The sequence below is a fragment of the Sus scrofa genome, chromosome 5 (assembly GCF_054392235.1).
Source record: "Sus scrofa isolate SSC_HxYL_T2T_F1_AM1 chromosome 5, Sscrofa_HxYL_maternal_Yorkshire_Landrace_v2.0, whole genome shotgun sequence".
Taxonomy (NCBI): Eukaryota; Metazoa; Chordata; class Mammalia; order Artiodactyla; family Suidae; genus Sus; species Sus scrofa.
This window is the reverse complement of record NC_139387.1, coordinates 77,629,346-77,655,068: the sequence shown is the minus strand read 5'-3', so window position 1 is coordinate 77,655,068 and position 25,723 is coordinate 77,629,346. Positions and strand designations below refer to the sequence as shown.

General features: G+C 42.6%; 1 protein-coding gene across 1 annotated transcript in view; it reads left to right on the top strand.

The window, feature by feature from the left end:
• The first annotated feature begins 3,251 nt into the window (after positions 1–3,251).
• Positions 3,252–25,723, top strand: part of CPNE8 (copine 8) — a 265,300-nt gene continuing 242,828 nt past the window's right edge. Inside the window, exon 1 of the mRNA XM_013997926.3 lies at positions 3,252–3,435. Within this exon, the coding sequence (XP_013853380.1) occupies positions 3,299–3,435 (137 nt within the window). The 5' untranslated portion in view covers positions 3,252–3,298. The remainder of the gene's footprint in view (positions 3,436–25,723) is intronic.

Here is a 25,723-nt window from a genome sequence, read left to right as displayed (position 1 = left end):
TCCCAGCACCACTTCTTGAACAAGCTGTCCTTTCTCCATTGTATATCCTTGCCTCCTTTGTCATAGATTAGTTGACCATAGGTGTGTGGGTTTAATTCTGGGCTTTCTATCCTGTTCCACTGATCTATATTTCTGTCTTTGTGCCAGTACCAATATGGTTTTGATGACTGTTGCTTTGTAGTATAGTCTGAAGTCAGGGAGCCTGATTCCTCCAGCTCCATTTTTCTTTTTCAGAATGTCTTTGGCTATTCTGGGTCTTTTGTGCTTCCAAATATTGACTACTCCAATCTGAGAGCATTGTATGTCTTTCCATCTATTTGTGTCATCTTTGATTTATTTCGTCAATGTCTTATAGTTTTCAGAGTACAGGTGTTTTGTCTCTGTAGGTAGGTTTACTCCTAGGTATTTTATTCTTTTGGATGTGATGGTAAATGGGATTGCTTCCCTAATTTTTCTTTGAAAGTATAAAATATCTAAAAGAAGACATAGAAGGTAATTTTTGTGACCTCAGATTAGGCAAAAATTTCTTCGATTCAGCACCAATGTTTCAATTGATTATAGATAAAGCTGAATAACTGGATTCATCAAAGTTATAAACTTCTCTTCAATAGACAGTTAAGAAAAGAAAACATAAGCCACAAACTGGCAGAAATTATTTTGTAAATTGTATGTGATAAAGAGCTTGATTACAGAATATATAAAGAACTCTCAAAAAATCTGGAACAATAAAGTTAACAACCCAATAAAAATGAGCAAAAGATTGAACAAACACTTCACTAAAGAAGATATACTAATAAAAAATAAGCACATGAAAATACGCTCAATGTAATTAGTCATTAACCCATAATGACATTATTTATCATTAACTCATTCCTACATAACCTATTAGATCGGCTAACATTTAAAAGACTAACAATAATAAGCATTAGAATGCGAAGCAACTGGAACCTATATAGTTCTGTGAAAATGGGAAATAGTAAAGCTATTCTGGAAAACCGTTTGCCAGTTTCTTAAAAAGCTAAACATTCACATTTTATAAGACCTAGTTATTTCACTCCTAGATATTTCTCTAAAAGTAATGAAAGCTATATCCACATAATGACTTCTTATATACACAAGCGTTCATATAAGTTTTATTTGTAATAGTCCAAACCTGGAAAGGACTAAAATATCCTCCAATGCGAAAATTGGTAAATAATTTGTGGCACATCTATAAATGGAATACTGGTTTGGTGACAAAAAAAAAAAAAGAATGAACTATTGAATCATTTGCCAGCATGGATAAATCTAAAGAATTGTGCTCAGTGGGAAAAAAAACACAGAAAAAATAGTGCATGTTGTATAATTCCATACAACATATACACATATATATGTATAAAATTATAGAAAATGCAAACTTATCTATAGTGGTATAAAGAAAATCACAGTTTGGAGGATTGTTTTTGATGGTTGAAGGAGGGACTGATTGTAAAAGAGACATGAGAAAACTTCCGAGGTGATGGAATGGGTCATTGCTTTGTTGGGATGGCTTCACCACATATATGTATACATCAAGATTTATCAAATGTATACTTTAAATATGTGCAGTTTTTATATACTAATAGTAGCTCAATAAAGTGAAAAAATTAAGAAATAAAAGTCCTATGGGTTGAGTATTACTTTAAAGTTCTCAACTTGTATTTTTTTTCAGTAGGCTTCTATAATAAATATGGTTAGCTTAAAAAATATACTTAGGTTTCTTCCTCCAAACTAATTTTAGGCAGTATAACAGAAATGCCTGGAGTTTCAGGACATTTCCAAATAGTAAGAAACTACAATTTAATCTCTGATAAGGAAGGGAAGGAGAAACAAAGAACCGCCGGACTTAAGGGGTGACAAGTGGTGGGCGGGGAAATCAGGAAAGGAAACCAAGAATGAACCATGAGAAGGACACTTGGCAGCAAGAAGCAAGAGGACTACTCCCTGCAACTCTACAGATTCTTTAAGCAGGTGGCTCCAAGAGAATTTAAATGTTACAACGTAGGGCAGCCCCTCAATCACGAAAACAGTTTCTCCCAGAGTTAGACGTACTGGCTGACAACTCAGTGCTTAGAGCTTTAAAGGAGGGCAGATCCCACCGCCACCCCACCCCCCTCTCGCTTTGCGATGCTCCGCGTCCTGTTCTCTGTCTCCCCCTGGTGGCGAGCGCTCGGGGACTCGCAGGCGCACGGGTGAGGCAGGAGAGAAGGTGCTTGTAATATATAGGTCGCTGCAAAGGAGGGGACCGGCGGTTTCCTCCCATGGCTTTTGCAGCTTCTGCATCCTGGCACAAATCTGGCTGTCCCAGAATCCAGTTTCCCAAAAGTGACGCTCACTCCGGCTCCGTTTTGCTTTTATCTGTACAGTTTCATTCAGGTACTGCTGGTTGGAAGTCGGAATGCCCGAGCTGTGTTCTCTGATCGTGACTTCCAGATTTTTGTGTGTAACTTCCATGCATTTGGAAATGAGGGGGCGGAAGAGCCCCAACGTAGAAGGACTGCCACCATTAGAGCCCCATGTTCCGAAGAATTGAGGGAAGAGGGAAACCACATGGTTCCCTTAAACCTTAAATAGTTTTTTTTACCCCTCTTCCACCTTAGGTCCACCCTGCTCTCGCCTTGTTCCATATATTGATCTATTATTTTACCACTGCTTACAAAATGTTGGCGATCGTCTTCAAGACCGTCCCATCATCCCCAACCCTTAAAAACGGCCCAGAGTGGACAGTCCAGAAGCGGGCACCCGGCTTGTCTGCCCTAAGGCAGAGTGGGAGGGACCTCCGTGGACTCGGAGGGCGAGATGAGGATCAGCGCGGGATGGGAAGCGGCGGACTTGTGCTGCGGGTCTGAGAAACTGGTGTGGGTGTGTGAGGCGGAGACAAAACCCAAACCGCTCGCCAAGCGGGCCAGGACTGGCTCCCCTAGACGGCTGGAGTCTGGGTCTGATACCACCTACCCCGCCAGGCTGCCCGGGCGCTCCGCAGAGCCTGGCGCCCAGGGCCAGGAAAGGACCGCCGAGCGTCCTCAGCTGGGGCCGCAGCCTGTAACGAGGGGGGCAGGGTAGCCGGGAGCCCCGTGCGCCGCTTCCCCAGCAGTTTCAGCTTCAGCTTCAGCGGGACTGGCTTGCTGTGATCCCTCGCCGCTCTGCGCCGAGGTCCGCCTCTCCGGTCCCTCCGCCTTCCCGCGAGTTGCCTCCGCCTCCTTCCTCTGCCTCCACCCTCCACCCCCAACCCCGTCTGTCGGGAGCTGGGCTCGGAGCCCTCAGTCGGCCCGAGCTCTGGATGTGGGTGCCAGATAAGTCCACGGAGCCGAGCCTCAAGATGGATAGCCGCTACACCAGCACTGCGGGCCTCGGAGATTTAAACCAGCTGAGCGCTACCATCCCGGCCACACGAGTGGAGGTGTCGGTGTCTTGCAGGTGAGGACGCAGCCCTTCCCCTCCCTCCTGCTCTCCCATCTACCCGGTTGGTAGCGCTTGGCACGGGGTACTCCCAGGCTATGCGCAGGTGAGAAGTTGCGCGACGAGTGGGAAATAGCCCGGTTGTAGGCTTCCAGTCGCCGCCGGGTCGAGTGACAGAGCGGAGAGCGGGAACTAGGAGCGAGCGGTGGGCTGCGGGACTGAGACTTTATTTTTCTCTGGGATACACTGTAAAAGTTGTCTGGGCTGTGACTCAGCGGTGGGAACCTGGGCCGCCGCCCACTTTACCAGCCCATTTTTACGACCCAAACCGGGAGCTGTGGGGTTGGGCGATGACGGGAATCGAAGGGGACAGCATTGCCAAAAGCGCTTGTGACCGCTGCGCGCAGTGGCCCAGGACTCCCTGTTGGGCGTGTGCAAACCTGCTCTTCGCTTGGTTGGCTCCAAACCCGGCAGCTTCTTCCCCACCCACTTCCTGGAGCCATCCTGCCTGCTTTCCCCACCCCACCCCCTTGCGGGCATTTTGCCTTTGGCCTACTAGGTAGGGATGTCGCTGCTGCCTTCCCTAAAATGTGGGAAGTCACGACTTCTGCCAGTTAAGTGGCTACATCTGAGTGTGTGGAACCACCTCTACTCTGCTCACGTACTGTACATTCAGACTCCTTCGCCTGACATTCTTTGGGTCCGTTCCCTTTACATAAAGCAGCATAATTGCCATATCACAGAAGATTTGGGGAAGGAGATGGACTGACTACAATTAAGTTGATAATGGCAACAGAAGGGGAGAGAGAACTTGTACATGATAATACCAACTCCAGCGCACTCCCTTGTTTGCATACTTGGATCTTTCTTGGTGGAAAACTATTTTTCACCTGTCCACTTTTCGCTTGTTTTCAATGCCCTCAAATTCTCCTCCTCTTCTTAGCAAAAAAGGGGAAGACATGTAATAAATTTAAGTCGTCTTGGATGTAAATAAGCCCCAAGGCTTAAAATGCTATCAACTCAATGGTATTTAAGTTTGCATTGTCACAAGACTAAGCCTAAAAGCCAAAGGAATTTTTCTTGGTGGGAAGGGGGAAATTCAAGTATCACCCCCACTCCCACCCCCACCCCCGCCACCCCTTAGCCAATTCCTTAAACTATATGCCATGATTGTCTGCTTTCTCTTAAGGCTGACCTCAGACCATATACGATAATGCTGATAGTGAGAGCTAACATTAAGGTCTTGCCTTATTGTGGTCACTGCTTTTAAGTGTGGCCTGAAATTTCTTTCTGTTAATTGAGCGAGTGAAACTGTATGGAGAATTCTTTTGAGACATAATTTCTAGGCCTTTTTCTTTTCTCTGAAGCTGGCTTTGGATGCTAGAGGAGGTTATTAATATATGCAGATAATGCATAGCCTAAAGTCCTACAATAACAGTATTTTCTAGAATTTTTATTCTCTACTGAACATCCTGCAAGTCTGAATGGCATGTGGCCTGCAGATTGAATGAACATAAATATAAATTAAATCTGAGTTTCATAAGCTCTTTAGGGGTGATGGGGAAATTATACTTTAGCTGGTGTTTCTGCCAATAGGGTCCACATTTAACCACTCTTTCCTGTCCCTCATTGTGCCCCCCGCCCCCCATGCTTGTTTGCTGTGGGTGTGCTGGGAATCCTGAGGTCAGTTGGCTTTAAGCCAGTTTCTTTCCAAGTGTTACCTCAGAACCTGGAAATCCCCTTGTTCCAGCCATTTAAAAATATCATTGATTTGGTGTATTGCTTTTAATTTTCGATTTTTTTTCAAATGCAAAAAAGTTCTGAAAGAGAGAACCCAAGTGATTGTGGTGCTTAAATTGTTGATCATCGAATCTTGAAATGGTAGATGGTGGTATCCTTTGAGCTTTGGCATATGAGACCTGGTTTATAGATTCTGGCTTTGCGACTTACTCGTGTTGTTATCTTGGGACAAGTCTTAATCTAAGCTCCCCCGTCTCTAAAATGAAGATAATTATGATATTTATCTTGTATAGGGTGTTATCACAGTTTAATAAAATGATATATGAAAAGTGATAACAGTGTATAAGACAAAAGACAATGTTAAAATGTTAGTTATTATAATGTTGGAAATAGTATTTATTGAATAAATGTATTATATATGATTCAGCTATGGAATTCTGTAAATAGTCCTCTTTTCAACTTCAATAAGCTGGATAAAGGCCAGGATAGAGGCAGCCTTGGGGTACCTGTCCCTTCTTTCTCTTTCTTCTTTGATATGTATAAACAGCTTATCTCCAAGGTTGTTTGTAAGGATTTCTCTTAGCGAAGTTATAGGCCCCTTGGCCTTACTGTGGGCTAGCAGAGCAAGGAATTACCTTGCTTTTTTATAGAGAAGACCTCTGATGATTTGCTGATAACCCTTTTATAACTTCCTTTCCCTGTGCCCCATTTAAGACTTTTTAAAAGCTTTATGATGGGAGTGGTTAACGATTCTGACCAGGAACCATGAGATTGCAGGTTCGATCCCTGGCCTCGTTCAGTGGGTTAAGGATCTGGCGTTGCCCTGATCTGTGGTGTAGGTCGCAGACGTGGCCTGGATCCGCGTTGCTGTGGCTGTGGCACAGGCTGGTGGCTACAGCTCCGATTGGACCCCTAGCCTGGGAACCTCCATATGCCACAGGAGCGGCCCAAGAAATGGCAAAAAGATTAATAAAAAAAAAAGGAGTTCCCGTAATGGTGCAGTGGTTAATGAATCCGACTAGGAACCATGAGGTTGTGGGTTCGATCCCTGGCCTTGCTCAGTGGGTTAAGGATCCGGCGTTGCCGTGAGCTGTGGTGTAGGTTGCAGACGTGGCTCAGATCCTGCGTTGCTGTGGCTCTGGCGTAGGCTGGTGGCTACAGCTCCGATTGGACCCCTAGCCTGGGAACCTCCATGTGCCTCGGGAGCGGCCCAAGAAATAGCAAAAAGACACACACACACAAAAAAAGCGTCATGATGTTTTCATCTTCATGTTGAGGGAGGTGAGAAAATCAGCACATGAAGCTGGAAGGTAAATATAATTCATGGACATCCTTTAGTCTACTCACTGGTGGAAGGGTTTTGAGTGGCTTTTATATGCAAGAGAAGTTCTCTGAAAATGTAAAATCTGGTCGGGAGGTAAGTATAGGATTGTGTAACACGTGACAATGTAGGACTGAATCAAAGATGAGGTTCCTGTTTGGGGGGGAAGAGAGCATTATGGAACAGAGTGCTTAGAATACGCTGCACAGAGGAGATGGGGCTTGAGGGGAGACAAGACAGACTGTTGCGGTTTGTATGAGTCCATGGAGTTTCTGTAGCGGCTGCAAGTTGATATGTGAGAGTGACAAGCACCCTTTTTCTAGATGTATTTATGTAGAGACAAGCCCGCTACTCTCTGACTTAGCCTCTACTCATTATTTAGTTCTTCTTGAGTTCATTTTGTTATTATGTTAATTCAGAGCATGTTAAGTTATTTACTTAATTAAAATGTCTATAGCTGAGATGATCCAATCTTAGAAACATGAAGTAATTTTTATAACATTCCCCTTTTATTTTGAAAACATTGATATAGAATGAGGCAAACCCAATGGGAAAAATAATATGCAGAAATCACCTGTTTTCCCTGAGACCTTGATTTGTTGCCCTAGTTCTCGCACATTGTTTTGATGATTTTTGTCATTTTCTGTGATGGAGAAATTAGCTTACCAAGTATAAAAGCAGAGAGAGCAGTCTGTATTTCTAGGCTTTGTGGGTTAGCTATCATATGTAAACCTGCAATAATCCTGTAATGGTGATAAAACTAATTTTAAAACTTAGTGTGGAAAGAAGAATCCAAAGTGGAAAAGTAATGAGTGCCTACTTTGTGTTAGGAATTCCAAAAAGCACTTCCGTACCGTAACTTACTTTGCCTAATCTCCCACCACTCTTTGCATCACCATGTGCTTGCTATTTGTGGCTTACTCTACGCCAAAGCTGGTGCCAGGTAAATGCGGCTCCAGAGCACATAAGAGGTGTGGCCCCAAAGCGTGGGCTGTTGTCCTATTGGGCCAAATTCTTTTTGCCCATGTGGCCTTGCTCATGTGGTTCTCTCCTCCCTAAACATTCCTTCCTCCCTTCGCCTCCTCTTCCTGATGAGCTTGTGCTCCTTCCTCAAGGCGCAGTTTTCTTACGACTGTCTTTCCAAACTGTGCTGTGTTATGTTCTCAAAGCAGTTGGTATGTACAGATAGCATAGTTATATCATAATCTTTGGTCTCTGTAGTCTCCTTGAGGAGAAGTTTTGTCTCTTTTGTGTCCATGCATTCTGAGTGTGGCACAGAAATATGGATGCTGTAATTCCCTGAATGAATCGTGTGGCATGAGGAAAGGGGTTCACCTGCTAAAATACAGTCTCCTAGGCCCCACCCCATATCCATTGAATGAAAATTTCTGGGACTAAGGTCCAGAAATCTGTACTTTTAACAATTTTACCATGTGCTGGTTATGCACACTAAATTAAAATATATATATATTGGTAGCATGAACAAATCTATGAATAAATCAATTCTGTCATGTGACTGGTAGTTATTAAGTTTCTCTTTGCTTTGGATGGTGCCATTAGTGATCTTTCTCACCTTGTACCACTTATCCCAGCATGCCAACGAGGTGTTGTCAGGCTCTGCTGACACTGCTGCCTTTTCCAGTACACAACGTTTATGAATTTACACAAGGTTTATGAATTGACTTTTGGAAATTTTGTACCAGATTTTTTTTTTTTTTTCTACTGGTTTTTTATTTTTTTCTACTGAAAATAAAATTTTCATTACACTAAAATTTTTAATCTACTGGTTCGATGAGTAAATGACTCTCTGACTGTAGCTCATGGGCTTGGATTAACAATACCTGCATTAGGAGGTGGCACAGCGGGTTAAGTATCCAGAGTTGGCATGGCTGTGGCTCAGGTTGCAGCTGTGGCATGGGTTTGATCCCTGGCCTGGGAACTTATGCTGTGGATGCAGCCAAAACGAAACAGTACCTGCACCAGTAATGCGTTAGGAGAATACTTTTCAGTGGTATGCCGGAGCTGGCTTAAGTGGGACTGAGGTAGGAATTTGTGTATTTGTGGTGAAATAAAGATTGTCACTGTGAGATTGTCACTGTCAGAAATAGTGGTGTCAAGTTAGGCTCTGTCTCTGGTTTTACTGCTTTATGGTAATACATGAGGTTGTCTGATCTTTTATGATCCATGAAAGTTTTGACAGCCTGCAAATGAAACAAAAAAACGACCCACATTTGGTATGCTTTTCTGTTTCTTCTCCTTTTCATATGGTCCTTTCCACATCTTTATTTTTCTCTCATTTTGCAGACTTTTTTTTTCTGTTTCTCCATCCACTGGTGGCATATGCTTTGCAAGTTTACGTGTTACAGTTCCAATTCATTCAGTGATTAATTGACCCCTGGGGAAAGGAAATTCAGATTCCAAGAGACAAAATCTGATCGGCCCAGTGGGAAGTGGCCCGGTTTGAAACAGATAGCCATGCTGTTCTGAATCTCTATGGTGAAAGAATCAAAGTATTCACACAGTTGGCGATTCTACCCCAGTCAGCATTGGTTTCCTCTCTTAGACACACTTTACCCTTATTTTGCCAGACAAAATGTTTGACATTAATCTGTGAACGGGTTTCAAGTGATGTTGATAGATAATAAAGTTACTTTAAACTAGAGAAATTAGAATGCCTGTTATCCTGTTAATGAGGCGTATGACAGGTAAACTGAGGGTCAAGGTATGGCATGGCCGTAAGAGCCTGTTCTTCTGGCTTTGCAGTTCCAGTGGTCTAGCAGTTCAAAATGGTAGTTTTGGGGGGTTGTCTTAACCCCAGAATTTCAGAGAAATTCGTCCTAGGGGCATTTTTGGACAGTGATTTTGAAGCCCCAGTGTGGGAATTGTCCAGGTGTAGCTTAGCAGAGAAAAGCTTTACTCATGTTATAGTTTTATCGATAGTTTGGTCTGCCTTGAATTTTTTTTTTTTTTTTTAGCATTTGGGGTGTTCCAAACAGCCTTGGGATGTGGAGAATATGGGTCTAGAAGCAATTCACAAAGCAGGGCCCATGGGAGAAGGTGCTGATTGCTATGCTCTTTTAGGTACAGTATTTGTACCTAAAACAGTGAGAAACCTACATTCTCTATTTGCGTATACTCCAGGCAGAGAAGAATGGTTCTTTTAAAAAGGGTTTTATTCAGTTGTTAGCCTGTTTTATAACAGTAACACTTGCTTATTAGAGCAGCTTTGCTTAGCTTTGAAGAGCATGGGTGTGGAACCCGTCCAGCTCCCCCACTTGATAGCTCTGAAACCATGAAAAGTTACTTAATCTTTATGTTGCTCAGTTTTTTTCATTTGTAAAGTGGAGATAATAATAGCCCCTAATTTTCATTTTTATTTTGAAGATTACATCAGTTAATTCATCTACATGAGTTAAAATACTGCTTGTCACATTACATAAACACTCAGTAATTGCAAATGGATATAAATACAAAATAAAAGTCCTCCACTCTTTCATCAAACTATAGCATTTAGTTTGTTTCTGTCTGTTGGGAGGTGGAGATATGGAATGATATTCTTGGAACTTTGAGACCAAAAAACAAAGCAGGGAACTCCGTGCAGTTATGAAATTTATTGTGTGTGACTTACTTACAGGTAGGAGGGATCAGGCAGAAAGAAGATCCAGAGGCATTTGCAGCTGCCAAAAGAGGTCCAGGGGGACTTAAAGGGGCCAGAGTTAAAAATAGACTATGACCACCAAGTGTGAAGCAATTCCAGGCAGACTGGAACTGGGAGCACACCCTCTCCCCGCCCCCACCCCCACCCCGCCCCAGGTCTCATGACTATCAACCATCTACCTCAGCAAAAGGCAACTCTTCCAGCTTTCATATTAGATGAAGGCAATGGTGAATGTCTAGAGGGAACTTATCTGGCTTGGGCACATTCCTTGTGATAGGCTAACGCTCAGTCATGTGGAAAGGGCTTCAGGCCTAAGATGGAGCCAGTGTGGTTCCCCGACGCATTCCTGCACAGTCTTACCCACCATCCTTCCAAGAATACCCTAGAGTCAGATATCAGGAGTTTACCTGCCATGCCCATTTATTGTCCTCAGACCATGAGGTTAAAAGGCAGAAGAACCCCTGGCATTCAGAGCCAGACATTGGCTACAAGTCCACCCACCCAGCAGTCAGAACGGTTGTGGACATCCGCGTAGATGGTGGCCTGGGACAGGAACACATTAGTGGAGGTAGGTGGCACTAATCCTAGAAGGAAAAGGCTAAGGATGATGAGATCGGTGTTTAAAGGCAAACCTTCAGTCAGAAGCAGCACCACAACTATATGGTCTCCATGTGCTGGGATCACCCCAGGCGTTGGCACTTTTTCCCAGAGGACAATACCAGACTTTGGTCTCTTTACATCTGAATGGAATAGGGAGATACTTTATGTGGGTCTTCTGTAGGGGCTCATAAAAGAAGCCCTACTTCAGTCCCCTATCTGATTTCTATGGGAGAGATCTCTTTGGTTTTGGCTGGGCCTTCGCTTAGGTACAAAGATTGAGGAAATACTATGCCAGGGCCTAGCCCTTCCTCCCAAGGACTAAGGATGCCAAACGACCTGCAAGGGAGAATACCATTGAGGTCTCCAATCTCAGGTAGTCTGCCCAGCTGGGAGGTTCTGTAGCACTCAGGACAAGACCCACATCCCATTGGATGGGTCTCAGTCCTCCTTCTAAGACGAGTACCTTTAAGGCCCTTGTTGGCAGAGCAAGTGCAGTCAGTCTTTCACGAGCAGATGTACGACCTGCTGTGGAGGCAAGTGTTGAACAGCCAGATGGCCTGAAATAGTTGCGGAGAACATCCTGTTAAGTGCCCATCTGGAGAAAGCTTCTTTAGTGTCTCTTTCAGTATTCTGTTTATTCTTTCTACCAGCCCTGGGACTGTTGGGTTATGTGGCAGATGGAAGGTCCATAAAATCTCCTGGGCTTCAGCTCATTCTCGTACATCATGTCCAGTGAAGTGGGTTCCTTGGTTGCTGTCTAGTGGATGGAGATCCTGTACAAACCTTCCAATTGGGTCAAGCCCCTAATAGTGGGTGTTGGATTTCCCCTTTTACTAGAAAAGGCAATATATCAGCCAGGTCTCTGCATCCACGCAGGTCAGTGCATATTTTTCTCCAGATGAGGGCAGGCGGCTGGCATAGTCCGCTTGCCATCTGGTCAGTGGGCTACAGCTGGTCTGATGTGAACAGGAGTGTCTCAGGGGTTGTCATCAAAGGTTCTGTACATGGGGGCAGTTCTATGAGCTGCCTGCCAATTAGTGCATTTGATGGGGAGTGCAACTTCTTGACTGTATCCCAGGTGGTTTGGGAGCCTTGAAGTCCTGATTTTGAGTGAAGTCACCTGCCATGTCTGAGGGAGTCTGTAACTCTTCCAGGAGGACAGCTTCCTCCTTGTCTAGAGTGTCTGCTTGGTGGAGCCCAGGCAGTGCAGTTGGAGAATGTGCAGAGATGCCAGCACAGGGTTGCATGCACACATCCCAGATATCCCTCCGTAGCTCATTCCCCACAGTGGCTTCCCATGATAGTCCAGCTTTCCTGGAGCCATGGCACCATCCACAAGGTCATTCCTTTCCATCCAGCCCCGCTGTCTGTGGCTGAGCAGAGGGGCATAGATTCATGATCCGCAGCATCCTCAGTTCAGCCTATTGACCACTCTCCTTAGTGCCTTCTCCAAACCAGATGACCCTGGAATCCAGGCGAACAGCCCAAGTATGCCAGGTGGGGGCGTTGCCTTGACCTGGGAGGAGCTCCTGGTTCCCTCTTTGACGAGGCTCCTAGAGGGAGTGATGGGTGGTGTCTGAGAGGCCACGTCTGTATTCACCTAAGACACTGGTCCAAGGAGACCACGTCATTCCTTGGACAACAGGCTTGAATTGTAACATTACCTGTTGCAGGTGCGTGTGCTATTTTTGCTCTGTGCTTACTTAGGCATGGGCACCATTTGGTTTGAGGAGCATGTCCTTAATGCAACTACTTATTGGGAGGGAGGTTTGAACAGATACTGGTAAGCCCATGGTGAGGCCTTCTCTTTGCCGCAGGGCCAGGGAGACTACAAGGAGCTGTTTTTCAGTGGGACTGTTGGGCTCCCTTCCACAACTGAGACTAAAATCCTAGCAGGATATGTTTCCCTTCCTGCCTTTGCTGCGGCTCTAGCCAAAACCTTCCAGATACATACTGCCATCTAAGTCACTGGCAGCATTCCATGTAAGTATCCACAGAGGCTGAACCTGTTTTCCTAAAATTTTGGCCTTTGTAAAGGCTTCATGTAGAGGATGTCCCAAACCCATTTTTGTCTTTTTTTAACCAGAGAGTATAGAGGCCATATTATTTGTGCCAAATGAGGTAGGAAAGGATGATAACAACCTATGATCTCAGAGAGAGGGTTTTAATTCCTTGACCGATTATGGAGTGGGCAGGACTTGGATTTTATCAGTAACCACAGCCAGCATAACTTTTGTCTTACCTGACCAGACAGCTCCCAAGAACTTTACTGACTGCCCCAGTCCCTGGATTTTGTCAGTGCTTAATTCTTACCTTTGGTTTTGTAAATGTGTCTTTAAAGAGGAAGCAGCTTAGGAGAAAAGGGGCAGTTATCACAGGGTAACATAATGTCATCAATCTAAGCAAGTAATTCCAACTCAGGGTGGGCCTTTCACCAGATGCCTGGGTCCTGAGGGACCAAACTCTGACAAATGGTGATGCTGTAAATAAGCCTGAGGCAAGACCTGAAAGGTCCGTTGCCTCCTATCCTAGGTGGGGGGAAATTGACTTTGAGAGCCAGCACCCAGAGGAATGCTGAAAAGGGGGTTAGGCAAGTCGAGCGCACAGTGGAAAGTTTTCAGTGCAGAGGAGAGATGTCCTAAATTAGTAGCAATATTGGGAATCTCCGCATGGATGGGGGGAACCACCTTTTTAAATTCTCCTTTAGTCAACAGTCCTGTTAGGCTTTTTTACTAAGGCCACAATGGGCTATTTTAGGGACTCTTGGTGGTTCTAATGACTCCTACCTTTCCTAGTTCTTTAGCAGTAGCGGAAATTTCTTCCTAACGCTCGTGTAGCCTATGCTGTTTGACAGTAGCAATCTGGCAGGATAAGTGGACGGGTTTACATGGCCCACCAACAGAGGTTTCACCACTCTGATGCGAAGACAGGACTCTCTAGGACTGACAGTCAAATCTAGGTCTTGTGAAATATCAGTACCTAGTATTTATCCTGGTATGGGGTAAATGTATGAGGAACAGGTAGGGGAGATAGCCACTTTGGAGCTATAAGCTCGTTTGGCTTACTCAAATAGTTTGGCCCCTGTATTTTTCTCCTCCAAATTTAGAACGATGGCCATGCAGTAAGGTATATTCAGCTCAGGTATCTACCAGTTCTTTTTCCTTTTTTCTTTTTTTTGTCTTTTTAGGGCCGCACCTGCGGCATATGGAGGTTTCCAGACTAAGGTCTAATCGGAGCTGTAGCCACTGGCCTACGCCACAGCCACAGCAACACCAGATCTGAGAGTCTGCAACCTGCACCACAGTTCACGGCAATGCCAGATCATTAACCCACTGAGCAAGGCCAGGGATCGAACTCGCAACCTCATGGTTCCTAGTTGGATTCGTTTCCGCTGCGCCACGATGGTAACTCCCAGTTCTAAAACTGTTTGTGTAGGACTAATAATTATCAGTTCTGTGTAGGGGCTCCAGTAGCTCCCACTGCATTCATTAGAGGGCGGTGTTGGCTCAATCCTTAGCTCCTTGGCCAGTGGGAATCCATCCCTACTCTGCTTTTAGTTGGTGGGACACTGTACATAATTGTGACATGTTTATGGTCAGTAGACAGAGAAGTGAACTGTTTGTCTTTTGTTAGGGCTTTCTGCAAAGATAACAGAACTGAATTAGGTTGTTTATCAATATCTTCCTTTGCAGTCCCTGCTAATACTATATCTTGCCAAGTTGTTTGCATGTCAGGTCCATCCTTTCCTTTTTTTCCCCTCTGTCCTTTGTTTCCCCTTTATCTTTTTATTTTTGTCTACCTTTCTTTTTCCTTGGTAGTGGACTCTTTCTGTTTCACTGAGATCTGCCATAATTGCAGCTACCGGAGCTATCACTTTACTGACCACATGTGCCAGGACCAATATTAAGATGCCATACCCCCCAGGAGCAAGACTGTTAAGATACAGTCATTCATACCTTCAGTAAATAGTTCTTTATCTGGCTTCTAAAGTTTTCTGCCTATATAGCAAGTTTCATTCCCATTCTCTAATGATATAATTCTTCCATGGATCTTCATTGTAATGGCAAATCTTACCTGAGCCCTAATCCAAGCGACCGATTCAGCTACCCATCCTTGGTTTTCTCCCATTCCAGTGGCATATAACCACTGCCTCAGGGCTCTCTGAGCTGTCCCCAAGGCTATTTGGACATGTCTAGGCCATTTAGTATATCATCTTTGTCTATATTCCACAGACGGAGTTGCCACGCAGCTACTCCTTCCCATTTTTTTGTTTGAACCTGATATCAATTCAACTACTCCTGGAGAAAAATACTCCCTCATAGTTATCTTTTGGCTAGTTGGTATCTCTTCTTGGTCACCTCTGGGTTTGGTGCAGCTTGCAAGAGTCTTTATTTAAATGAGGGGGTGGACCCTTGGGTCATCTTTCCTTTAAAAATTACATCTTTCTCCTCTGAAGGAGATCCAGCCATTTGGGATACCAGTCTTCCTGTGAGATGATGGTTTGTACTTCATTGGGTGGCAGATGCCATCCTTGCATCTTAACCACTTTGCATACCATGGCCTCCGGTGTTCTTGTCGTTGTACCTTTTGGCTAGTAGATTTAAATTGGAAAAACAAGCCACTTGTATGTAGCTCTTATTCTAAGGCCAAGTCCGCTTTAGATTTTTCTAGCTCCAGTCTGAGTTGGAGCTCATTTTCCATATCAGTCTCAGGGCCCAAAGTAGAGCCTCTGCTATTGTGACTATAGCAGGCCCACTTTCCCACCTTAGACTTTTTTCCCCTATTGTTTTGGTTAGAATATCCAGTAACCCTGTTGGCATTTTCTGGGCCAAAACTGTGCTCATGCAGCTGTTGGAAGCATTAAAAACATGGCTAGATCCCCCCACATGGAGGAGGCTGGCCATCCTGGGATTTCCTGCACTGACAATGGGTAATGCGTGAGTGTGTGTGTGTGTGTGTGTGTATGCGTGCTCTTACTCACTGTGTAATGGGATCATACTATATTCTATACAATTTACCTTATGGACTTTTCTACTAATATTATATCACAGTATTAGTTTTTAAAAATATAACCTTATCTGTGCAATAGTCTATTATTTGAATATAATGTATTTATTTAACTTATCTCTTATTTTCCAAAATTTATTCCAAAAAGGTACTGTTCAAAATAATGCTTCAGATGAGTATTCTCATTTACAAACCCTTGAGTATAATTGGTGATTCTTTTTTCCTGGGTGTAGTTTTCTAAAGTTGAAGTTATTGTTAAGCTAACTTCTCAAGAGGATTTTAATAGCTTGTTTTGGTTATGTACTCCTATTCTTCTTTAAATAAGCAAAGTCAAGTCTAAACTTCTGGCTGCACCTTTCTAAATTCTTCTTCATTCCCATGAGAAAGTTGCTTTTGAAAATTAATGAGAATTTGAGGCAGCAGAGTATAGCAGCAAGAAAATGGAATTAGGAGTCAGACAGAGATCTTTAAATCCATTTTGATCTTTTTGGAATGTTATTTTGGGTAACTTATTTCAACCCTTGGAATCTCATTTCCTAATCAGTAACATAGAAAAACTTAAGCAACAAATTCATAGGATTTGGGGGAAGTAAATGAAGTAAAGTTGATGAAGTGCTCGGCACCATGACTAGCACCAGACAAGCACTTAACTCTTAGTCCTATTTTAACTTCTTATCAGTATATTACTATGTGACAATACAAACATATGTACAACATATAGACATATACAAACATATAGAATAGAGGGTCCCCGTACTTTGGAATAATTACTACAATCAAGTCGGGAAGTCGTAGAAACATGCAGTACAAAGTCACAGTTAGAAAGCTGCATGCTAAAGACCATACGTTATAGTCCAGGCTGAATAGTTAAATATGGAGGAGATATAGAATAAAACAATGGTCAGAAGAGTGGAAATTTGGAAATGCACATATGCCTGGTGTATAATACCTTAATATTTTCACATTTACGACAGTCATTAATGTTAACAATGCCTCTTCAGCCAGGGACATTGGCTATCAGACATTCTTTTTCAAATTGTGAGATATTTTGTCAAGGTTTTTTCTATAGAGAATTTTACCCTAAACATTCTGAGGAAATTATCAAATAATTTCCTAAAACTCCAAGGGAATGAAATATCAATGAATAGTCCCTAGGAAATAGTTCTATTTATTAGATAGTAAAGCTATTCAAATATAAGCTGTACTAATGAAGCCAAGAAACATGAAAGCTTTGGACATTTGCCATTTATTTTATTAACATTAATGTTAAAATCTAAATCTATGTGAGACAATGTGTAAAGCACTCAACAAATGCTTATTCACTAAGTCCTTAGAACAGTTCTGTAAAACAGCTGATGTTATGTCCTGTTTTATAGGTGAGGTTATTGAGGTTCAGACAGAGTTCAAGTAATTTGCCTAAGTCACACATCTGGGGAGTGGGGACAAGGTTGAGATTCCTTCTCAATATATATTTAATTCTTAGGTGTATGTTTTTGACCACTAGTCAAAAGAAAGAAAATAGATTGCTGTGGTTTATGTCAAAGAGTATTCTGCCTATGTTTTCCTCTAGGACTTTTATGGTTCCAGTCTAACATTTAGGTCTTTAATCTATTTTGAGTTTATTTTCATATATGGTGCTAGAAAATGTTCTAATTTAATTCTTTTAGATGTAGTTGTCCAGTTTCCCAAGTACCACTTAATGAAGAAACAGTCTTTTCTCCATTGTACTTTCTTACCACTTTTGTTATAGATTAATTGACCGTAAGTGTGTGGGTTTATTTATGTCTCTTTTTTTGGTGCCAGCACCATACTGTTTTGATTCCTGTAGCTTTGTAGTACAGTCTGAAATCAGTGTGATTCCTCTTTCAGCTCTGTTCTTCTTTCCTAAGTTTGTTTTGGCTATTTCTGGGTGTTTTAGGGTTCCATACAAATTAAAAAAGTTTTTTTTCTAGTTCTGTGAAAAATACCATTTGTATTTTAATAGGGATTGTTTTGGATCTGTAGATTGCCTTGGGGTATATGATCATTTTAGCAATATTGATTCCTCCAGTCTAAGAACATAGTGTATTTTTCCATCTGTTTGTTTTTGATTTCTTGCACTATAAGTGTCTTATAGTTTTCAGAGTACATGTGTTTTGCCTCTTTAGGTAGGTTTATTCCTAGGTATTTCATTCTTTTTGATGCAATGAAAATGGGATTGTTTCTTTAATTTCTCTTTCTAATAGTCAGTTTTTAGTGTATATAAATGAAACACATTTCTGCATATTAAATTTGTATCCTGCACCTTTAACAACTTTATTGATGAGTCCTGGTAGTTTTATGGTGGCATCTTTAGGATTTTATATGTATAGTATCATGTGACAGTTTTACTTCTTTCTTTCCTGTTTGGATTTCTTTTATTTCTTTTTCTTCTCTCATTGCTATCATTAGGACTTCCAAAAATATGTTAAATTAAAGTGCTGAGTGTGGGCATCCTTGTCTTGTTGCTGATTTTAGAGGGAATGCTTTCAGCTTTTCACCCTTGAATATGATATTACCTTTGGGTTTGTCATATATGGCCTTTATTTTGTTGAGGTATGTTCCCCCTTTGCCCACTTTTTGGAGAGTTTTTATCATAAATGGATATTGAATTTTATCAAAAGCTTTTTCTGTATCTATTGAGATGATCATATAATTTTTATTCTTCAATTTATTAATGTGATGTATCACAATGATTGATTTGCAGATATGGCAAATCCTTACATCCCTGGGATAAGTCCCACTTCATCATGATGTGAGATCCTTTTTTTTTTTTTTTTTTTTTTTTTTTGTCTTTTGTCTTTTTGTTGTTGTTGTTGTTGTTGTTGCTATTTCTTTTTTTGTCTTTTGTCTTTTTTTGTTGTTGTTGTTGCTATTTCTTGGGCCGCACCCGCGGCATATGGAGGTTCCCAGGCTAGGGGTTGAATCGGAGCTGTAGCCACCGGCCTACGCCAGAGCCACAGCAACGCGGGATCCGAGCCGCGTCTGCAACCTACACCACAGCTCACGGCAACGCCGGATCGTTAACCCACTGAGCAAGGGCAGGGACCGAACCCGCAACCTCATGGTTCCTAGTCGGATTCGTTAACCACTGCGCCACGACGGGAACTCCTGAGATCCTTTTAATGTATTGTTGGAGTGACTTTGCTAGTATTGCGTTAAGGGCTTTTGCAACTGTGTTCAACAGTGGTATGAGCTGGTAATTTTCTTTTTTTGTGATAACTTTGTCTGGTTTTGGTATCAGGGTGACTGATGGTTGTCTCATAGAATGAGTTTGGGTCTGTTCCTTAAGATCATTACTTTGACCTCTTTCTTCAGTAAATTGCCTGTCTCTGCTTCACTAGTTCTTCTTCTGAGGTTTTATCCAGTTCCTTTATCTGGAATATATTTCTGTGCCACCTCATTTTGTCTAAGTTGCTGTTTGTATTTTTATATCTGTGTGTTAGGTTGGCTTCTAGACTTTGGCGAGGTGGCTTTCAGTAGGAGATCTCCTATGCATCCTAGCAGTGCATTATCTTCTTGTCACCCAAGCTGTGTCCCCTAAGAAGGCTGTGTGGGTCCTTCTATTGTGTTGGACTCACTCTGGAGGTAGGGGGTGGTCTGGTAGGCTTGGCTGGCCTAGCCCTTTGTAGATGCTACTGGCTACTATTTAGCCTGGTCACGAGGTGGCTTGTTGTGGATCCCTAGAGTGGCCCATGGTCATGAGTGGGCAGATTCAGGGACCCAAAGACTCTGTGGCTGTTGTCCACCAACTTGGAGGTGAAACCAGGTCATGGGGTTAGTGCAGATTATTAGCCCACAGAGGCAGGGTCTGGGGTCTGGCTGCATGGCCAAGGCATCCCAAAACTCATTTCAGATCATTGACAGGAGAGAGCTGGTTCTTATCGTAGCTGAGTATGGGGTGCAGTATGTCCCAAATGTTGCATTGGCCTGCTCTTGGCATATATTATGGGATTATAGTTTGTAGTTTTTTTTTTTTTATTCTGGTGTCTGGCCCCTGGTGGGTGAGTCTGGTCTGAAAGATGTGCATGCTTCTTGGTGGGAGGGGCTGGTACCTGCCCACTGATGGGTGGATCTGGATCTTGGCCCCCTGGTGGGCAGGGCCATGTCATGTCTAGAGGTCACCAAGAGGTCAGGAAGTCTTTATGCAGCCTGTCTGCTGATAAATGGGGCTGTATCCCCACCCAGTCATTTGACCTGAGGCACCTAGAGGCTGTGGGGTGGGGCCAGCTATTAGTACTAAGGATCCAAAAATGTCAGCTGTCAGCAGTGTTCACTCAGTTGAATATTCCCCAGTATGTCTTCCACCAGTGTCTGTGTCGCCCAGGTGAGCCTCAGCCACCTCCTCACCTCTCCAAGAGACTGTCCAATACCAACAATGGTCTAGCCCAGCACCTATCAAGTTACTGCTTTTGTCCTGGGTTGTGCTGTGTGTGATATCTTGTGTGCATCCTGTAGGAATGAAGTCTCTATTTCTTTACTTCAGGTGCTGTGGAGCTCCTGCCATAAAACTGTTCCGGCCTTCAAAGAAAATGCTCTGTGGGCTTGTCTTCCAGGTCCTGGACCCCAGGCTGGGGAGCCTGATGTGGGGCTCAGAGCTCTCACTCCTGAAGGAGAACCTCTGCAGTATAATTATTCTCCAATGTGTGGGTGGCCTACCACAGGGTATGGGATTTGAGTATACCATGGGTCCGACCCTCCTACCCATCTCATTGTGGTTCCTTCTCTATGTCTTTAGTTATAGATCTTTTCTGGTAGGTTTCAGTCTTTTTCATTGATGGCTATTCTACAGATTGTTGTGACTTTTTTTTTTTTTAATCTTTTTTTTTTTTTAGGGCCACACCTGTAGCATATGGAAGTTCCCAGGCTAGGGGTCAAATCATAGCTGCAGCTGCCCGCCTACACCACAGCCACAGCAACGCCAGATCCGAGCTGTGTCGGCAACCTACACCACAGCTCAGCTCACGGCAACGCCAGATCCTTAACCCACTGAGCAAGGCCAGGGATCAAACCTGCGTCCTCACGGATGCTAGTCAGATTCATTTCCACTGAGCCATAATGGGAACCCTGATTGTTGTGATTGTGTTGTGCTTGTGAGAGGAGGTGAGGTCAGGGTCTTCCTACTCCATCATCTTGGCTCCTCTCCCTTTGACTCTGGCTTGATTTTTCTTTAGAAAAGGTGTGTGCATAGTTTCTTTATTTGAAGCTTTAAGGGTGGAACTCTTTCCTATAAGAATCGAAGCGTTGGTGACTAAAGAGAAATTGCAAAGCTTGGAGGCTCAGTATAATAGGCAATTATCAATACTATCCTAAAGGGTATTATGGAATACTTTTTATTTTTTCCATCGCCAGTTGCTGAGAATGTGGGAAGAATAATTCATAAGAGTGACGTAAACTTTGACAATTTGATGTTTATTTTCCAATAAACTTCACTGCAGAATTACCTAATGAAGTTATGGGAAATTAAGTAGTGAGAGGACTACTTAACTAGAAATCAATAGGCAGGGTGAGATGAAAGCTAAATGCTGTAGAAAGGTGATGGACTGGGAAAATGAAAAGTGAAGGAAAATTAATTGAAATGACTATGTGACATTCATATTTTCCATGGGCATTGAGAATTGACCTCAGGCCCTATCATTTCAATCTACCACTTTCTTAATGAGGATGTCAGTATTTAACTTGCTAACTTTTCAGTAATAAATTCCAGGATTTCCTTTTACAACAAATAGGTTCTTCAGAATTCCATGTAAATAGAATAATTGCTTAGTATTGAAAATGTCACAGCAGTATTCTAAGTTGTGACATGAGCTCATAAAGTCAATATTTTCTACTTTGCTAATTAGCTGCTCTCTCAGTGTGTGTGTGTGTGTGTATATATATATATATATATATATATATAAAACAAGTGACACATTAGTTTCAAGAATGATCTTAAATGTTAGCTCAGTGAACCAGATATGATTTTAATTATCAAAACTGGCTAAAACCAACATATTTCTCAGCCTTAGCATAGCAGTGGTTTTAGAATCATTTCAAGAAGTTTGTTTCTCACTGCCTGCAGATCCTTATTATTAGATCATGTCAATAGGTATAACTGTGGGCATTCTTACAAACCTTTTTAAAAAAATCTAAATGAACTCCTGTAAAGAGAGTATCATATTATTTGTGGCTTTCTAGGTAATTGAGAGCTCAGTTATTCCTCTTTAATGTCTTCAGTAGATTTTTCATGTTTCCCAGTTATAAAGCAAAGAATATAACAGAGAGAGAGAGAGAGAGAAGAGCTAGTAGAGCAAGTGAGTGAGACTAAGCAGTACCTGAGAACTGTACCAGAATAATAAATTTATTTGCTAAGCGCAACTAAATCACCTACTATTTTGGACATAGCTTATATTCTGACTTATCTTGATATCTCAACTTTCAAATTCTTTGTGGAAGCAGAAATGTTAAGAAAGTTGATGGCAATTGATTTTTATGCCAGTGGTTTCATTCAAGGGCCTTTTATAGGCGTTGGGAAAAGGAGGCATAATCGGTATTAAATTATTCATGAATGTTTCTCTTAATTGATAATTCAAGTTTGTGAATTTAAAATATATTTGGAGTGAAGCTTGAAATACACTAACTAAAAGATGATTGATTTTAACACAAGCTCTTTCTCATAATTTAAATTAAGTGGCTTCAATTTCTTTGTTTCACTTAAATCACTTTGTCATTTGAATGTCATTTATATGACTTCTTGGTTCCTCATGGACTATGACAGCAAGTGTAGTGGCAGCCCCCATGCTTTCATTCTGTTTCTGACACTAGCTCTGTGACCTTTGACAATCCTACCACTTCCATGGGCATGAGTTCCTATGGCAGGTTGAATCCTTGGTCTAGTTGACCTGGGATGTCACTTGGAATTTGACACTAGGTTTCAAATACTAGAATTCAATGATACCAGAATCAGGACCTTGAAATAAAATATAAACATGATGTGACTCAAAGACACCATGTGAGCGTCTGTGCCCTTTTGAAAACTTAGGCTCTACTGCCAGTGTCTGAGTTTTTAGAGGAATATTAAGGTCAGTTTAGAATAATGCCAACCACTTCCTCCTTCAAAGTCCTCATTCCACTTAATATTCTCCCAAAGGGATGTCAAGTTCTGCTGTTGCTGTTCTAGTTTCTCCTCTCAATAGGGATCTATAGCCAGCTTTCTTCATCCTGAAAATGAACATGCTTGATATTAATAGAGACCTGTACCTTTCCTGCAATTTACTTTTATAATGTGTTCTTTCCCTCCCACCATATCTCTGTGGCAAATTATAGGGCTTATAGTGAGAGGGCACATGGGTTCGTCCTTGTGTTAATGGAGATGCTACTAAGTGTTGGCTGCCTGAAGTAGTACCTGAAAGGACTTTAGGGAGCACACACCTGGGCTTTGTGGGAAAGAGTGCCATAGTTGACTTTTGAAATAAAGTAAAGAATACTGTGTGGCATCTAAATTGTTACTTGTTTACCTTTGACTTACTGACCAGTTACTGAAGCTTGTCTACTCAGCTCTCCAGAGTATTTGTCCCTTCCCTTTATATTCCTGCTGCCACCATTCTTGTTCAGGAAGTTGTCATTTTCCCTTAGACTATGAAAATAGTCACCGCATTATTCTCTTGGACCCCAAAATTTGTCTTTGGTCTCTTCTTCATATGTTAGCTTCCCCAAATCATACGATTTTTCCTTTTGCAGAAATTTCAGTGTTTCCCCTTGGCTCACTCAATGGGATCCAAACACCTTAAGATGGTGTTCAGGATCTTTCCTCATCCTGGCCCCATACCCCCTTCCAGTCGTGTCTCACACATGGACTCTAGCCCAGGAAGAATACTTGCTATTTGCCAAATCTCTCATGTGTACTCTCACTTCCCACTATTGTTGGTACTTTTGGGCTGAAATGACCCCCCTTCCTGCCAGTTTCTGTGCCTGTCCTTGGTTGTCAAGGTATAATCACAGCAATCTGTGATGAAGCTGGAAATCATTTTTTATTCCTTTGAGTTCCCACTCCACATTTCTTAGACTTTTATTTTATTCTGACTTATGATTATTTACATTTTTGCATGTCTGTCTCTCCTACCAACTTTGAGTACATATTTATCATTGATTTTCACAAAACCTAACTTTGTTCTTTGCATATAGAAGGTTTTCAATAAATGTTCAATGCCTGATAGACAGATTGGAAGAATGAATTTAGACACCCAAAAGTTTTGTATATTTACACTTTTATAGTTTAGAAGTTGCCCTGGTGGCTTAGCAGGTTAAGGATCCAGCATTTTTAATGATGTAGCTCAGGTTCTTGCTGTAGCATGAATTTGACCCCTGGCCCAGGAACTTCCATATCCCATGGGTGAGGCCAGAAAAAAAAGAGTTTATGTATACAGTAAGAGCATTAAAATGATGCATTTTATCAGTAAAATTTAGGAAAAGCATAGTTAATTAATCTTAGTTTACAGGGAATATCCCATAAAGGTTTAAAGAAATGAGAAACAATTTCAAATGAACTTTGTCTCCAAGCAGAGGAGAGCTAGTTTTTGAAGTGGACACTTAGTACTTTCTGAATATGGACAGACGATTTGCTTATTTAAATCGGGATAAGGTATGCAAAAAAGGGGGAAATAGTAGAATTCATGTTTATGATATTCTGTATAACATATCTAAATAGGAAAACAAATGAGCATATCTTCGACGGAAGAAGATTTTGTCCTGAGGAAAGGTGCTTCTAATAAATTATTTGGTGAGCTGATAAAGTGCAATAGGACATGATGGTTTCACTTGGGTATAATTCAGGATAAGAATAGCTGTTTGGCTGCCTGGCCTCTTCAAGAAGCAATACATTTCCACCAGTTGCCACAAAGTGGTAAAACAAAATTTTAGAAAAGTCTAAATTCAGTTTTAAAAAGTGTCGAGAAGGACTTCCAGATTAAAATGGCGGAATAGAAGGACTGGAGCTCAAATTCTCTCCTAAAAACAACAGAATTCACAACTAAAGTCTGAGCAATCTTCACCCAAATGGACCGGAAACGGTGATACCCTACTCCAGAAGAAAAAGAGGAGGACACATCAAGAGGTAGGAGGGGTGATTTCGTGATATAAACAACCCCACACCTCCTGGGTGGGAAGCTCCACAAACTGGAAACTAACTGGTTCACAGAGACTCACCTACAGGAGTGAGAGTTCTGAGCCACACACCAAACTCTCACATGCGGGGATCCGGCCCTGAGAGAAAGAGCCCCTGGAGCATCTGGCACTGAAGGCCAGTGAGGCTTGTGTGCAGGAGCTGCATGGGACTGGGAGAAACAGAGACCCCATTCTTAAAAGGCACACACGGACTTTCACGTGCACTGGGTCCCAGGGCAGAGCGAGGTCTCCATAGGAATCTGGGTCAAACCTGACTGCAGTTCTTGGAGGCCATCCTGGGAAAACAGGGGTGAACGTGGCTTATCGTGAGGGAGGGACATTGAAGGCAAAGCTCTCGGGAATATTTAGCAGCTGTGCCTTTCTCTGGAGGTGGCCATTCTGGGAAAATCTGGCCCCACCTGTCAGTCAGTGCTGAGAAGCCCCAGGGCAGACAACAATCCAGGTGGGATCACAGCCCCCCCCCCCCAAACAGGCTATCTAAAGATCCCTCAGGCAGAGAGCTGCTCTAATCCCATCTAGAGACTAAGCCCCACCCACCAGAGGGATTAGAATCAGCTCCACCTACCAGGGGGCAGGCACCAGCCCCTCCCATCAGGAAGCCTACAGCAAGCCCCCATACTGACTTCAGCCACAAGGGGGGCAGATGCCAGAAGTAAGAGAGGCTACAACTCTATTTTCTGTAAAAAGATCACCACACCAAAAACCTATACAAATGAAAAGACAGAGAACTATAACTCAGATGAGGGAGAGAGGAAAAACCCCAGAAAATCAGCTAAGCAATGAGGAGATTCTTAGCCTCC